This window comes from Anoplolepis gracilipes, chromosome 13 (genome assembly GCF_047496725.1).
Source record: "Anoplolepis gracilipes chromosome 13, ASM4749672v1, whole genome shotgun sequence".
Lineage (NCBI taxonomy): Eukaryota > Metazoa > Arthropoda > Insecta > Hymenoptera > Formicidae > Anoplolepis > Anoplolepis gracilipes.
The window spans coordinates 9502686-9519670 of NC_132982.1; the positions used below are offsets into that span (position 1 = coordinate 9502686).

The 16985-nt window shown below is 26.4% G+C and overlaps 1 protein-coding gene across 3 annotated transcripts in view; it reads right to left on the minus strand.

Moving 5' to 3' along the window:
- Positions 1-15987, minus strand: part of LOC140672230 (uncharacterized) — a 29042-nt gene extending 13055 nt beyond the window's left edge. For all 3 annotated transcript variants that reach the window (XM_072904177.1, XM_072904176.1, XM_072904175.1), the window contains exons 1-3: positions 15577-15987; positions 3079-3222; positions 1025-1169 (exon numbers count right to left, since the gene is read on the minus strand). In XM_072904177.1, coding sequence (XP_072760278.1) covers positions 1025-1169; positions 3079-3197 — 264 coding nt within the window. In that variant the 5' untranslated portion in view covers positions 3198-3222; positions 15577-15987. The remainder of the gene's footprint in view (positions 1-1024; positions 1170-3078; positions 3223-15576) is intronic.
- Between the last annotated feature and the right edge of the window lie 998 nt (positions 15988-16985).

The window sequence follows — 16985 nt, forward strand, 5'->3', positions numbered from 1 at the left end:
AATAATAATAATAATATATATATATATATAATATATTATTTTAATTATTTTTTAATTACTTTTTCATATGATTAAAATATATATATATATATATATATATATATATTTAATAAAATAATATTTATTTATTATAGACTTTAGTAAAAGTGAGTGCATATAGGATTCACAGAAAGAATTATATTAAATTCTTGGTCTCGGAGAGAAAGTATAACGATTGGTACTGGGAATTGACGTGCGAAAGGGTTAATCTAACACGCGAAGCAATGAACGAGCATCAAAGAATTGTCGTTAGAAAGTGCGTAGAAATTCTCGCATAGAAATTCACGTGACACGTGCTGGGAAATTGTTAGAATCATTAATGGTTGGCTGGTTGTTACCCGGATAGAAAATCAACAAAATGATGACTTCTATTTGCGCAAATCTATAATCACAAAATAGTAATTTGTATCTAACTATCGATAGAGTCAAGAAAAACAACCAAATCGATTGCCCGCAACTGATCGTGATTAGACTTCTAATCAATCACTTTTTATTCGATGGTCAATTATGTCTTTGAGGTTGTTACTATAAAATCCCGAGAAGACCTAGTTTTAATTATTTCAATCTTAATGATTTTATACAAAACGTTGCAAAAAATCATAATGTTGCAAAATTATTACAAAAATTTTTAGTCTTATATAGAAAAAATAAGATTATAAAGTCGATTTTTTATTACATAACATATTGTAAGATAAGTATTTAAAAAAAGCTCATATTATTAATTGAATTAAATTAATTAAAAAGTTAATAAATTTCTGTATGTGTTTGTACTTATGTAAATGTATTCATAGGGATTGTATCTCCCGATAAAAAGGGACTACACAATATCATGTTTATTAAAAATAATTTTTTTTAATATAAATAAATTGTCTTGAAATTTATAATTTAATTTTTACAGACAGATTATCATATACTATAATATATGATAAATTTATTTATAATAAGAAACGCATTATCTTTATATAAGATATGTAATTTAAATTACCTGAAGAACATCCAACGCTCCTATAGGTGTATTTGGATGATGAGATAGAACTAAGCCATGTTCACCGATTGCTTGCAATGTGTAATTCGAAGCTGACAATTTGTGAGCCGTCGCGATCTGTACTAGAAGGTCCATCATTGGCGTGCTATGAACAATTACATCAACGATCTTTTTTATATTCAAGAACATATTGACATAATGACTGTTTCCATTAATTTTCGCAAATGTCTTTTTAGAAAGATTAAAAATTTTCTATCAATTCGCAATTTTTATACTTTTCATTATTCTATTTTTATTAATAAATATTAGATATAATTTATTACTAGATATAAATTTATTAATTGTAAATTTAATTCAAAGAAAATTAATGTAAGTCTTTCATTATATAGTACAAACTAATATCAAGTCTTGTAAAAATTTATTTACAGAATATAAACAAAAGTTGAGATATTATATTCTAACATTCGTATTCCTAGGACCAAGCCGAGTCTAAAAATCCTTTACTATTTTTTTTCTGATTAATAATTATCATTTTAATTGAAAATCTTTAATTTTTAAGTACAATCCTTTCTGATTTTCGATTTTCTTATTTTGCTACTAGAAAAAATATATTACACATATATACGAATATATATAGACAGATAAATTTGAAATTATTGTAACTTAATTTTAAATCAGTGAACTAATTTTTCATAAAAGACACAACGTTGAGATCGCGATAACAGAACAACGTCATAGATAAGCAATCATCTGATTATATGGTACACAAATGTAATTCTTTTCCTCCCCCCCCCCTCCCCAATACTCATAACTATTCTTAATATATTTTTAATTTTCTTTAATTACTCTATTTATGTAATACAGCAAGAACATATTTTATCTGTTCCTTTTGTATTTTTTCTTCTGTCTCATAAGTATTTCTCTCTCTTTTCTTCTCTCTTTCCTTCTTTCTTTCCCTTTCTTTTTTCTTTCTTATTTTTTTCTTCCTCTTTCTTTCCTTTTTTCTCTCTCCTTCTTTCTTTCTACTTTCTATCTATCTATTTGTTCTTCTTATTTATAATTGCATTATAATTTAATATTAAGTAGTAATTATTGTTTGATTCTATATTAACTTTTCAAATATCAGACACGTATATACATTTTTATACGTACAAGGAACTAACTAATTACATAACATATTATAGAATCTGAAGTTTTTGCTTTGCTAAATTTAAATTGCTAAATAAGATGCTACAGGGAAGAAGAAAAGAGAAACGTTTACTTTTATTAAAAGAAAATGAATTGTACGCTAATTAAAATTTTGAAATTGGAGCTAAAACGTTAATTATACCCGTAAACTCAAGTGCAATCCGATGTATGTCATGGTGGAATAGCACGAAAATTAATAGTAGCGTGCAGTAAGTAGAAACAACGGTAATAAAAAATTGAGAAATTTAATTTGCTCTAATTTGATAGTTAGGATAATTTACCCAACTGTTAATCTAATCGATCTCGCGGCGCCAAACAGTTTAATACTAAAGAGATTCTACCAATCTTCCTATCAAATAACTTGATAATTTTTGATATCACGTCTAACTCCAATCGATAAATCGTTCAAATAATTTATAGGTTTAATTGTGTGATATTCGAGTAGAATAATTGCAGGCAATTATTTTATTCGCATTTGTGTTTAGCTCTAGCATGTAATAGTTTAGTTTTTTATGGTATATATAATTTATATGTTGTGCATCCGAATGCATCCACGCAAACAAATTATAGTAATTTGTTTCATAATTTGATCGTATATTATAATAATTTTTTAAATCGCAAACATTCTAACAATTTCAAATATGTACAATTATTAATATTAATAACTAATAATGTACACATTAATTATTAATATTATGACTTTATGTAATTCTTGTAATAATAAAATTATATTAATAAAATTACAATAAAAAGGATATAATTGCTAAAAATAATTTTGTTCTTAAATTTTGTTTTGGAATGTTTTAAAGAAATATTGTTGATAAGAGTGTTGCTCTGTTCGATTGCGCGTTAATTTTTGTAAATACCTTCTCAACACTGTAACTCTTTGTGTGTGAAGATGATGATCGCGAGGCAGTTGGACTAGAAGCTCCATACTTCCAGCCAGCATATCCGCCGGAGTGTCTTCTGTTACAGTAAGAACCATTCTGGATGGTCTCTCCTCTCTGCTCCTGAAATAAAACATATATTTTTTGTCGAAATTGATTATTATTTAGTAAATAAAATTCAGTTACAATTATGCTTTTGCGAGAGGCAAGCGCATAATAAGTAAATTTTATTTTTTTAAGCAATTTTGTATTAATATTAATTTTTTTCTGTTTGCAACATGTAAAACTTATTTTCAGAAATTCTGCAATTATCTTCTTTTTAATGTTCCTTAAGCTTCTTAATTTATTCTTCAACAATTTTACGGTCTACGGCTCGTAACGGATTATAATCATGTATAGCATGTTCGTTACACTACGTTCGTATAATATGTATATGTACATATGTACATGTATATACACGTACTTAAAAAAAATAGTGTACAATGTGTTGAGGAAGTAATGTGCTCATTTAATTATTACATTAGATTTTATTTAATTAGATTTAACTTTCGCCTATTGAAAAAGAAAGCATATTCTTGTCGTTTTATTAATACTTCGATTTAATTAATAAAATCTAAAATTAATAAATTTTTCTTATAATAAAATTTATGGAATATATTATAAAGGATTTTCCCTCTTTTTCCGTGAAGTTTAATATAAAAATATATAAATTTGAAATACTTAATAAGAAAATTATATCATGTTTAAAAATACACAGATATCAATTTTCCAAAAAAGTTTTCCCAAAAATTTTTTCTCATCTTCTTATCAAGATGGAAAATAAAATGTATTTAAATTAAATTCATTTACAAGAATAAATATATTTTTCTGTTCGTTTCTGCTATTCTGTGAATAATTATGCGTAGTTCAATATTAGATTCCAATGTTTGTTATCGCATTTATGAATGATATAATATAAATGTTTTATCTCAAATACGGCAAAGAGAAAATACGAGGCCAAAATCCACAGAATATATACATTTTTTTCAACCATTCCCGAATTTTCTCGCGACGTTGCTAAGTTTCGCTAACTTTCTCGCGTTGCATCCGTCCTTTCGCATACTTGCCAACATTTAATAGAAACTGGATCAAGCACTTTTTTGCCTCTGTTATATTGTTCACAAACGGCGTTCACATGATTGTTACGACTCCCATGAGAATAGATTCTTTTCACGAATGGTTGCAACGAATCGCCAATATGCGAATATGCTGTTTTCTCGTATAAGAAATGACACGACAAACATGTAAACATAATTAGATTTAGAAATTGAGAAATCAACAAAAAAAAAAAAAGAAAAAATTTCTAAAAATCTAAACTGTAAGCTCGTAATTTTCTACATTTTATTTTTTAATTGAAAAGCATTTGTGTATGTATTAGAATCTTAAAATTACTTCTAAAGTAATCATTTTTAAATATAACTTTCTAATTGTCTTGTATAAACAAAAAAGACTGCATTAATTAGTATATTCAAAAATATAGGATTAAAAAAGGAAAAAGTGCAATTAAACTGTATGTACAACTACATTCATGCATAAAAATGCATAAAAGTAATAAAAAAATATAAAAGAGTAAAGCCATTTAATTTTGCCTTACAACATTTCTTTATCTCTAATCATTTTAAAAATACATATGCTCCACCCAGTTGCGTGAGACATTCCGTATATGGATATACGCTATAATTATGATAATGACAATTGAGGCAATTTAAAACCAGTAATTAAAACAATTTTGAAGAATCGAAAGAACACCATTTATGCAAGCTAAAAAAAGTCAAAAAGTTTAGGAAGTTAGAAATTACAATTTTGTTGAAATTTAAAATTTTTTTAATGAAAAGGAGTCTTATATAATCCTTACTTTCTCGTATGAAAATATGAAAAATAGTGTCAAATAAATTACCAATATTTTAATTGTGATTTTTTTTCATGTCATGAACTTGAAAAGCAAAGAAAATTTTTTGTTTAATAAAGACTGAAATCGCTAATAATGCAAAACAAAAATAAAGAATAAATATTTAAAAAAAGCATATGCTGTGTATAACCGTGTAAGTTGCTTACATATTTTATTATCGCAATATTGCATATAATTATCATATGCATTATACTCGAAACTACTTTCAGGAAACTGCGTTCATCAACAAGAAGAGCTGCTTCTACAGTTAAATTAATTAACATAATGTACAATGATAAAAAAAAAGTGTACTATGATCTCGACGAAACCATTCCGGTTTCATGTTATAAGCATCATTAAAAAAAGTATTAAAAAATTTATTGATACTCTTGCGGATTTACGAGACTCTTTGATACGTCTATGAAAGTTCCAAGTCAGTAAGCATAATCATAATAAATCGAGTATCTAACTGTAGTTGTTCAATAAGACATAATTTTATATAGGATATCTCAAAACTATGTCCTCTTAATAATACATTTTCTAGTCAGACAAATTTTAGAGACGATCTTTCCTTAATAAAAATATCAAAATATGAAAAAAATTTTTTACACACTCTAAACTTTGTGAAGTTAAAAAATATTGACATTTTTCTGTTATCATTAAAATCTATAACTCTTTTTTAAACACTTTGTATATAAATAACAATATCCATTTTCTTATATTCTGCTTTTATTAAAATATAAATATAGTATAAAAAATTGACAAATATTCGGATTGTGATTAGTACGTAGTGTCTTATTTGCAATTCTTTCTTGTAATTTATTTTTATTTAATAAACCTATGCAAATAATAAGAAACACTGATTAAAATACTGAATTTTAATAAATAAAACAAGAAAATCTTATTGTACTTGCGAAAGACTAAATTAATATAAATAATGTAAGAATATATTAATATATTTAATTATATCTTTAATTATATCTATTGTACCTGTAGTTTCAGAGTCTACATTTGCAAGATATTATTAAATAATTAGATAAAATAATAATAATAAATGTTAAAATATTGTAAACTAAACTGTATATATTTACAGTGACCGGCAAAAATAAAAACCTCATAAGGCTAATTTTGTTTCGTACAACTAAAACAAAATATATTATAGATTTTTTTATAATAACTAAAATTGAAAATTTATTTATTAATTACATTTAATTAAAAATTAATCAATTTTTTATTTAATACGGAAGAAGCAAATGCAATTTTTTGCATTTTTTTTTGTAAGGCAACTTTTTTGACATATCGTTACTTGTCGATTATAAATATCTGGAGCAGTAAACTGGGTAATCGTAATTCACAATTTATAATACCTTCTTCTTCGATAATCAACTTTTCTTGCCACTTTCGGATACATTAAAGTGATATTATCGTGTTATGTAGGGCATGTGATTTTAAAGTAGAATGTGACATACATATAAAAATTTAAGCATATACATATATATGTCCCATCATAACGTAAGATATCCAGTATTATTAGTATTATTTAGCACGCAGAAACGACAGATGTACAGATGAATAAATTGCAATGATAATGAGTAAATTAAGATACACGTACACACATACTTATTTACTTATATGTGTGTACAACATCACATAAGTACACACTAAGAGAAAGGAATAAGGAATAAAAGAAAAAAATACGGAATAAAATGGCAAATAAAAGGTAAATGCGACGATTAAAATAAAATAGAACAAATTATTTAAAAAAAAAATAAAACAAAATGTTAAAAAAAAATTCTTCATAAAATTAGAACATTTCGATCTCCTTTCAAACCATCTTCAGCGAACTGTACATTCACAAAACTGTCAAAAATAAAGATTAGTCAATATTATGTCACAAATACATTACTACACACTTAGTGTTAGACACATTTGTAAAGTCAAGTGTTGGAAATGTTCTGAAAAACATTGTTAAAACATAAATCAGCGAGCGAACAGACGAACGAACAAACAGATAAATAAATAGAAAAAACAGATGATAATAGTGTCCTTAATCAGATAATTTTAAAGATCAGCAGATAAGAATCTGACCGCGAATAGGAAGAGAAATAAAAGCTTGTTGCTTTTATAAAAGAGTATTGTTTTATTCAAGGTGAGAATTATTTGCCGTACTCATGGCATTCACAAGCGTCACTTTCCTTTGCGGGATTTGCTACTTCCGCTTTCTATCTGACCTTTCAGATTTTTCACAATCACGTTGTATACATCTCTTCCATAACTCGTCAGTTGTCTGTTGCCAATACTGCCGTTAAATAAAATGAATATGATTAAAGAGACTATAAATCTTTACACAAATACCTATCATGACGTTATTAATTAGACAAAAAAATCCTGCAAAAATTATAATTTAATCAAAGATCACCAATTTTATCTTCTTAAAATCAATCATTTTTTTTGTCGAATCAATTCATCTGACTTCTAACTTCGAATAAGAACAATACATATTACTGTGTTAATATCAGAATAAAATTTAATTTTGTATAAATCTTTCTAATTTCGACTTTAAATATAAAAAATTAAAATTATGACAAGTAATGGTTTTTAGTCAAATTCTTAATCGGAAAAAGAATTAATTCAAAATTTGTCAAAAAATACATAATTAAAGAGAAAAACTGCTAATAATATTTAATATAAATAATATAGAAAATGTATAGGAATATATTCTTACATTATAAAGAAGTACGAATTTCAATTTTTTTGTAAGATAAAAGAAGTATTTATATGAATTAGTATACATTTTACATCGATATTGCATACAAATATTATTGCGCTCTCTCTCTCCCCTCCCCCCCTCTCTCTCTTTCTCTCTCTAAATATGAAATAGCTATATGTCGCAAATTTATTAGCTATAAGATAGCTAATAAATTTACGATATTGTGTCTCTTAAAGACATTTAGTTATAAATAAAATAATATGATAAAAAGGAATTATTATTTTTAATTTAATAGATTTTTATATCTTACAGTTGTCTCGTGTCTGTGCTTTTATTGACGACGTTTTGCCTTGTTGAATTTTTTACCACTCAATAAATTTGGCAAGTTATGAATCTAATAGAATCGTACGAATCATAAGTATAGACTTATATAATAAACTAAAAATTCTTTTGCGACAGCTGGCGATAAGATTAAAAAATAGTGATATGAGAGATAAGATTTCTAGGATAATAATACTTTAAAAAAGGGCAGTCAAGAAATGCGAGGGGAACAAGAAGAGCGAGAGTAAGAGTGAGAGTGAGAGGCGACTGCTTCTCCTCTTTTCTTTTCCTCAGTAACTGCAAAATCGGACAAAAATATACACCGTTAAATACAGATATCTGAAGTAGATATTGTGGCTGCGAATCTGTTTATATGCAAAGATAATTAAAACGTAAAAACTGAAATTTATTTATGCTGCGCATTTAATTGTAATTGCGTTCTTATTGTACCGTGACACTGTCACAGTTGGTACACTCTATATATATATGTTGAGCACAGTATTGCACTTGTGTAACTTGTTGGAGAACAATTATTATAGTTACCCAAGTATTGCAATGTTGCATTTAAATGCAAGAAGATTATGTAAAAAAACAAATGTAATTTTTGTAATTTATTTTTAGAAAGAATTTTATCATTTATTTATTTATTTTTGTTTAATTGTTTTTATTCCTAGTCGATGATTACTAGATAAATTTCTGAGAACTTTTTATATTAATATACAACGGTTAAAATCAGGTTACTTCTAAAATGTATATTTTTTTATAAATTTTGTTGCAAAAGTAAATACATAAAAACATGAAATTTTTGTATATATTCATGTAATTCTCCTATTATAATTTCCCTTTTTGATAATTTTTTGGATAATTTCACTAATTTATTTATTATACCTTGTTCAAAAAATTTAATAAACTTTTATTTAAAGAATGCATCGTAAAGTTTTGAAAAGTTGATATATTCAATAACTTGGAATAAGTATATTTATACATATGAATTTTTGGCAACAAGAAAGTTCCATTAAAATGTAATATTATATGAGTAACATTACTGAATATCTGTAATTGATGTTAATATGTTACCTTGCCAGAGGCCTATATTATTATTATTATTATCGTCATGAAAAAAACCAACGAAACTCTCGCGAGACACAGCTCTCGTAAGGCGTATCTGTTTGACACTGAGAAGTATAAGTAGCTATTACAGGTTTACAAGTCACGAGAAGAAGGCAGGTCTCGTCATGAGAATTGCATCATCGCGATCCACCAACCTTGCAATGTCGCCGTCGTGTTTTTCCGTTTTTCTTCCCTTCTAGTCGTCTCGCGGACGACCGATCGAACGACCAACCGATCCAGGAGGAAAGGCCGTATCACATGCCATGTCATCATCATCATCATCATCATCATCTATATTCTATGCGAGTCGCATCCGTTAACAGCGTAATTGCTGCTCCTGCGATGTGTTGCGACGAACGCGAATTCATCTATCGTGCGATTCGCGCGATCAAGGTCGAGCTAAAGGTAATTTATTCCATTTCGCGGATGGCGAACGAGACGAGTGCTTTATACATGCGTGTGCAATTTGTACGCGCATACGAATCGATTTGGGCGTGTCGTAAAAAAATCAATGTGATTATGAACGTGTTAAGATTGTTGAGGCGTTACATGATGTGCTTATTAATGGGCTCAGCAGATAATGCGTCATTTCATTTTTTATAAATCTTTCCAAAGATAGATTAATTTCCAAAGAATTTAATTCAACCAGTATTAAAATTAATTTTTTTCTAATCTTTATTCGTTTACATGTAATCTATATAAGAGTTATTGCTACTTTTTTACATTTGTATATTAAAGAACAAACGATGTCTCAAATTGAAAAATAAAATTACTAAAAAAATTTGTATTTATTAATATTCTATTACATTTTTAGTGTGCGTAATGTAATATTTATCTTTATTATTTAGCGAAATTTTTCGATATCATTATTTTCATAAGAAAATCATTTAAACAATAAAATACATATTAAAGCGCTTCTTTATATAATATTTTAAATTTATACGTAGATTTGTAACCTTTTTTTAACAATTACTAGTACATTACATGCATTAAAATAGAAAAACTAAAATAAGGAGAACTAAAAAAATAAATAAATAATCTCTAATAATTTTTTAAAAAAGAAAATTAATCAAATAATAGTAATACGATTTTTGTATGCCAAAATAACAAATATTTAATTTAATTTAATTTAAAAAATATAAAAATATATCTAAAATATGTTTAATACATCTATAGTTTATGTAAGAAGATAAAGATTGACTTTTAATGTATCAAATAAATTAAATGTTCAATCTTACTTAACATAACAAGCTGCATAAGAATGCTGTTTAATTGTGCATATAATTATATAATAAAATGCGATTTTAAAACACATATGTATAAGGAACCGCGATCGTGAAATAATTTGAAAAAACATTGATGTGTTGTATCATTAAAATCAATATAATTAAAAATCAAAATGGCAATAAGCTAACTATGTAACTCCTTGTATGCAAGACTGTTTTATGTTCGTAATTACCGTGCAATAAAATTGCATAATATCGGGATCGACTCCGCGAAAATTAGCAACGGAAGTTAGAATCGAGAAAAGGCAATTAAAATTAATTACAACTGTTTTTCTAACGGTGCGGCGATGAGATTATGGCGATCAGAAAACAAACGCGATACGATCTTCTAGTTAAGAGTCAGAGTGTTTATCGACCATAAATTAAAATTGTGTAGTTTAAATACAAAGAAACGTGGCGCCGATAAGCGCGTATTATCAGTCAACATACTATTGGAGCATGACGTCAACATATTTAAGAATCGTGGCGCAAAAAATGCTTGCGAGAAATTTTTTTCGAGTCGACCACAAATACGATTTTTAATAAGGAGCAAATCAATATTGAATCAATTTTGCATAGGATCAAATATCTCGAGAGTATCAATATATACCTATATGCATATTTCGATGTTTAATGTGCAATTTAATGACAAAAATATGCAAATTAATAATTGGACATGATATAGGACTTATCAATTAAAATTTAAGATAATTTTTAATAGAGCATACAGCGACTTCAATGTTTTAATTTTAATTTTATATTATCACAGCTACATGTTTCATCTAATAAACAGTTTCGATAATTTTTAGAAATTTTTAACAGATTCGAGAAATATAAATTATAATGGTTTATCATTAGATTGATTATTTTTGTTTAATTAATATAATATATTATAATAGTTTGTTAGTTTTATACATATTTCTATTATTTCATCGATTAATTTTTGTTAAGTATAAATTTCTTCACTTATTTTTCTTTATATTGCATATATTTTATCGAAATAAAATTTCCTCCTTCTAATATTAATTTTGCAAATATTAATGTTGATAGGTATGTGTGTTTTGTATAGATGTGTTTGTTCATCTCTTATTTTTTTCATTTTACTCCAGAATTATTAAACGTAATTCTTACACGTTATATGTAACATAAATTACATATATATGTAAGTATGTATATAAAATTGAGTATACTCATACTTAATAATAATTTTTAACAAAAATTAATTGATGAAATAATAAAAATATTAATATAAATATTAAAACTAATAAAACCGTTATATAATATATTAATCAAACAAAAATAATCTATGTATGTGTACATATATATATATATATATATATAGATGTTTATATATTAATATAATATATTATTGTTTTAGAATATGCCTGAAAAAACGCCTGAGAAAAAAGTTGCACTGTTCGAGAGGGCAATTAACATAATAATATAAAAATTATTTTCAGTTTTTTGCTTTCAGAAATTCAAGAGATCAAGAGATTATTTTGTTAAATAGTACCATACATTTTTATTTGCGTCACTTTATAGCTAACATCGAAAGAAGTCCAGCAATTTATATGATAATATTTTTCAGTTGATCTTAAACATGGATATTACATATGTTCAAGGAAAAAGTTCAAAATTTATATCTCTTTCAACACAATAATTTATTTCCAAAGATATTCAAAATAATATCCATCGGCTTTAATACATTTTCGAATATGAAAAATAAATGATCTTTTTACGCTTTCCATTTCCGTAATTGAATCATATGCTTCAAGAATTCATTCTCACATGTTTTCAGAAAGAACGTTGATAATCTGTTTACAAATATCAAAAGGAATTTATGTACATCGGATATTACATAACAATTGCATGCAAAAAGATATCGTGATTGCCACCGTATCTTAAAGCATGTAAATTGCAATACACTATTAGGTATAATTGAAAATTGTATTTAAATCAATGGATATTATTTGGAATACCTTTAAACATTTTAAAATAAATTTTTATATTAAAAGTATAATTTTTTATTTTTTTCGTTTTTCTCCAAATCTAATTTATCACGTTCAAGATTATTTGGTGCACATATTGACACAGATCTAAACCTCTTTCGATGCCAGCAATAAAGTGATGTAAACAAGAATGGTTAAATTTAAAAAAATAATCTTGATCTTGAAATCTCTTAAACCAAAAATCTAAAAAAAAATTTTTTTATTGTTATAATTGTCCTCTCGAACAGTTTTTCTTATTAGCATAATTGTTTCCTCGAGCAGCTTTTCTTTTAAACATTTTTCCTATTATCACGAGCAACAGAAATATTTCAGACGGTTAAGATATACGAAAACACTATGTATATGGTTTAATTAATAGTTCAATTAGTTCTTTGCCCTAAATATTGAGCGATTACTGATGAAAAATAAGTCAAAAAATTGTAAGCCAATTTTTTCCTTCAATAATTAACGATAGAGAGGAATTATCAAATAAAATTCATTTAATCAACGACATTCGTTAGACGAACTTATGTCCGCGCAGCTAATATATGTAGCTATATACTATCCAGCAGTTGACGAAGATACGTCTAAATAACGGGTTGTGTGTATGTGTATGTGTGTGGATCTTATTTCATGATTTCTCTCTCGTTAAGTATCATAGAAAAAAAATGTTTAAGATTTTTCGACTTATTTTTTTATCAAGGAATATATATACATGTATAAAATACAGCAAGTGTGTGTGCATGTGTGTGTTCTTTGATGAAAAATGCCTGTGTGTGTGTGGACACATATTTGAAGTATCAGCGTACTCTACCAATTGTAAACATAGTAAATGTAAAGTGAATATTGTAACGATCTTGTACTTATTATTCTTAACTTGTCGAGTGAACTGTTAAATATTTTTGCAAAATTAACGGACTGTTAACAGGAAATAATTATTTTTAAACATAACAATCGCAAATGATTATTTTTACACATTTTGGATATTGTATATCACATCAAATAGTCATATATGTGACAAATATAATAATATTAATATCCATTTTTTTTAACACAATAATTATTGGGTAAATATAATTTCGGAATTTACAAAAGCAGAAAAGAAATAATTACAATATTTGATATTTGATATATAATAAATGATTCGATTATTTTTGATAAATTGTGCTGATCATCAAACATAACTGCCAGCTAATTGTAAGTAAAGATATTAAAATTATCTTTTATTTGAATTATTCTATATTAAATATATGTATAAATCACTTTTTGGAGAACACAATTTTTTCAATTTTAATCCTTTTAAAAAAATATTATTTAAGAGATTTTTAAATTAAAACATATTAAAAAACAACAATTGCGATATTTTCGAAAACGTATACCTTTTTAATAGTTTTCTTTCGAAGAAAATATAATAGATAACGTAAAATCATCTGATTATTTAATAAATATCAAGTTCCATCAAAAACGGAAAATGTTATATTTTTTATGAGTTATTAATATAAAGAGCGTAAATTCTATATATATATATATTGTCTATTAAAGTGCGTAGTATATCAAGAAAATTTTCACGAAATTCACAAAATTCTTGAAAAAACGAAAGCAATATACATATTTAAAAGATTGAGCTGCATTTGAAGAACCATTTAACACAAATTTATGGAATAATGTACAAACAAATATCAAGAAAACATATCATTCTTTTTTTTTAGCTGATATTTTAAAATAAAATTACATATTTCTGCAGATTATAAACGATATAACTATAATAAAAATATCTTGGATTTATTGCGTTCCAAGATTAATCTTAGATCGTGAGCGTAATAGAAAAACCTTGAATTTATTGCGATCAAAGATTAACGTTTATAACGATTATATCATTCGTTGCATTCTTTTGTAATTATTAAAGCGAGAATCTAATCAAAATGTATATTTTATTAATGATTGCCAAAATCAAATTGGAACGAGGTTTTTTACTACTGATATATACAAATTTCAGAATTTACGATTGATCATATATTTCTTATCAATTCATATTTAGTAAAAGTCATGTTCATATTTTTTTCTTCATACTTTTTTCATATTATCATAATTAGTCAATATAGATGCTTAAGATATACATATTTCCTATAAAATTATGTAAAGAAGTAAAATAATATATTTTTTCACTTTTTTTATTATATAAATTAAAATAACTCTCTCTCTCTCTTTCTCTCTCTCTCTCTCTCTCTCTCTCTCTCTCTCTCTCTCTCTCTCTCTCTGTTATAGATGATATTACATAAATTATAATATAAAATATTTTAAAATGTATTATATTGTATACGAAATAAAATTAAAAAATGTTTTTTATGTATTAAAAATATTATTTATCATTAAACTAATGTATTGTGTATTATTAAAAAATAATATAATTATTTAAACATAATTATATTATTTTTAATACGCAGAATAAAAGAAATCTTGATAAGATAATTTTAATAATATAATTAATAATATATCTTATAAAGAAATAACTTACAATTATTCTTAAAAATCTTTATTATGCAATAAAGAATAAAACAACTATTACTTCGAATAATACAAATCGTAAGATAGGATTGAATTAATATTAGCTCGATAGTATATCGCTCAAACAACTGGCACATTTTATTATTTGTGCTACCTTGACGACTTGATGAATAATTCGTGTTCGAACGAGATAATAAGCTATATCAAATATGCTGTGCTATTTCTTTTGCGATTTAAGATTTAGATTTAGATCTTAAGATACAATGATATCATAACGACATGCCTCATATCATCCTCGTAAACATGTTATACATTTCGAAATATATTTGAAGGTCGTTTATGTGTCAAACGTAACCACATATCTATCATATTTTCTTAACGAATATGGTTTGCGTAATTGTCTGTAAATGCCACGTTGTCAACATCATGAAGTTTATGTAGCAAAAATAATCGTAATGTTTATCTTTGTCAAAGTATAATAAACTTTTTGAAATATTTAAAAGCACTCAATTTATACAATATATTTAAATATCCGATATACTTTTTCTTTATCCCTCTTTCCGATATTGAAATAAAGCATACTGACAAATTGCCTTGAATATTAATATAATAGCATTTTTAACTAGATCACGATATCAAAAATAATCTCACCTTAAAGATCAAATCTCATTACTGTTGAATCATCCACACGAGTGACTCTGAAATTTCGGCCAACGATCCGACCATCGTTAAATTCCACAATCTTGTCGCACTATATGTCACTGTTTCGTGATATAATAAACGCAATTGTCACGATAATTTTTAAACGGCCGCGCGCGCATTTCCGGCAAGAAAAAAAGATGTCGCACAGCAACAACCTGGATACTCAACCGTTATCTATTCGCTAATTATGCGACATGACAATGTCGAACGCTCCTACAATAACGCGCACATACACGATTAACAATCGTACAAACTTTAATCACGGCCGAAAGGTAGGAGATGCCACGTGCTTATCAAAAATCCACAGCACCAACGCGTAAACCGTCGCTCCGCGACTGACCGACAAGTAACGGCTTTCGCGCCGGAACACTTCAGCAATTTTCGCCCGCTTCCCCCCCTCCACCTACCCCCCTCCCTCCCCCTAACGTGCGAGCAGCCGTCGCGTCTTCGGCCGGCTACGCCGCCGTTCGGCCGCGCTCGGGCGCGTTCGTGCGTAACGACGGGGCCGACGCTCTTGCAGCACAAATGACAAATCAGCTGCTCGATTCGATTCCGCCCGTTTGCCGGATGGATATTTTATTGGCGTGTACGACGCTGAATACGTAGGAAATATATGCTACCCCCTTTCAGATTATTCAAATTTTTATATACCGACCTGTACAATACAACTGGTAAGACCATTCTAAAAAGATATGCCAAAAATATATAAAAATTATTGTATGAAATCTTATATTATATAATATATTATATATGTTATTATAATATATATATATATATAATTCAGAAAATCAATTGGGAAAAGAATGTTATCTCTCTTCAGAATTATATTCAAATTTTTATACACGGATCTGTAATTTAAAGGATCTGAAAAGACAATTCTAAAAGAATAACGTTAAAAACAGATAAAAGTTTTGTATGTGAATATTTTATATTATAATTATATTATATTATATATTATTCAGAAAATCAATTTTGAAAAATGACTATTTATTTTAAAATCTGCATAACTTATTTTATTAATATATGAATTTATCGATGCTATTAAAAGAATATATATATTTTTAGAAAAAAAATGTTAATACACTTTTGTATCTTTAACGTACCTAATTTTTGACATTTTTTTCTACGCTGTTTTTATTATTTTGTATTTGTCATTTGGTCACATATAAATAAAATAAAATAATTATTATATGTAGAATTGATTATATGTAGATCAAACATTTACATTGTGTACATACATGTGCCACTTAAATAAGACAAACGGACAAAAAATATTAAGAAAAAAGATATTGAAAAACTTTCACATGTTTAGAATACGAAAGTTTAATTGCATATAAATACAAGAATTTAATATTCTG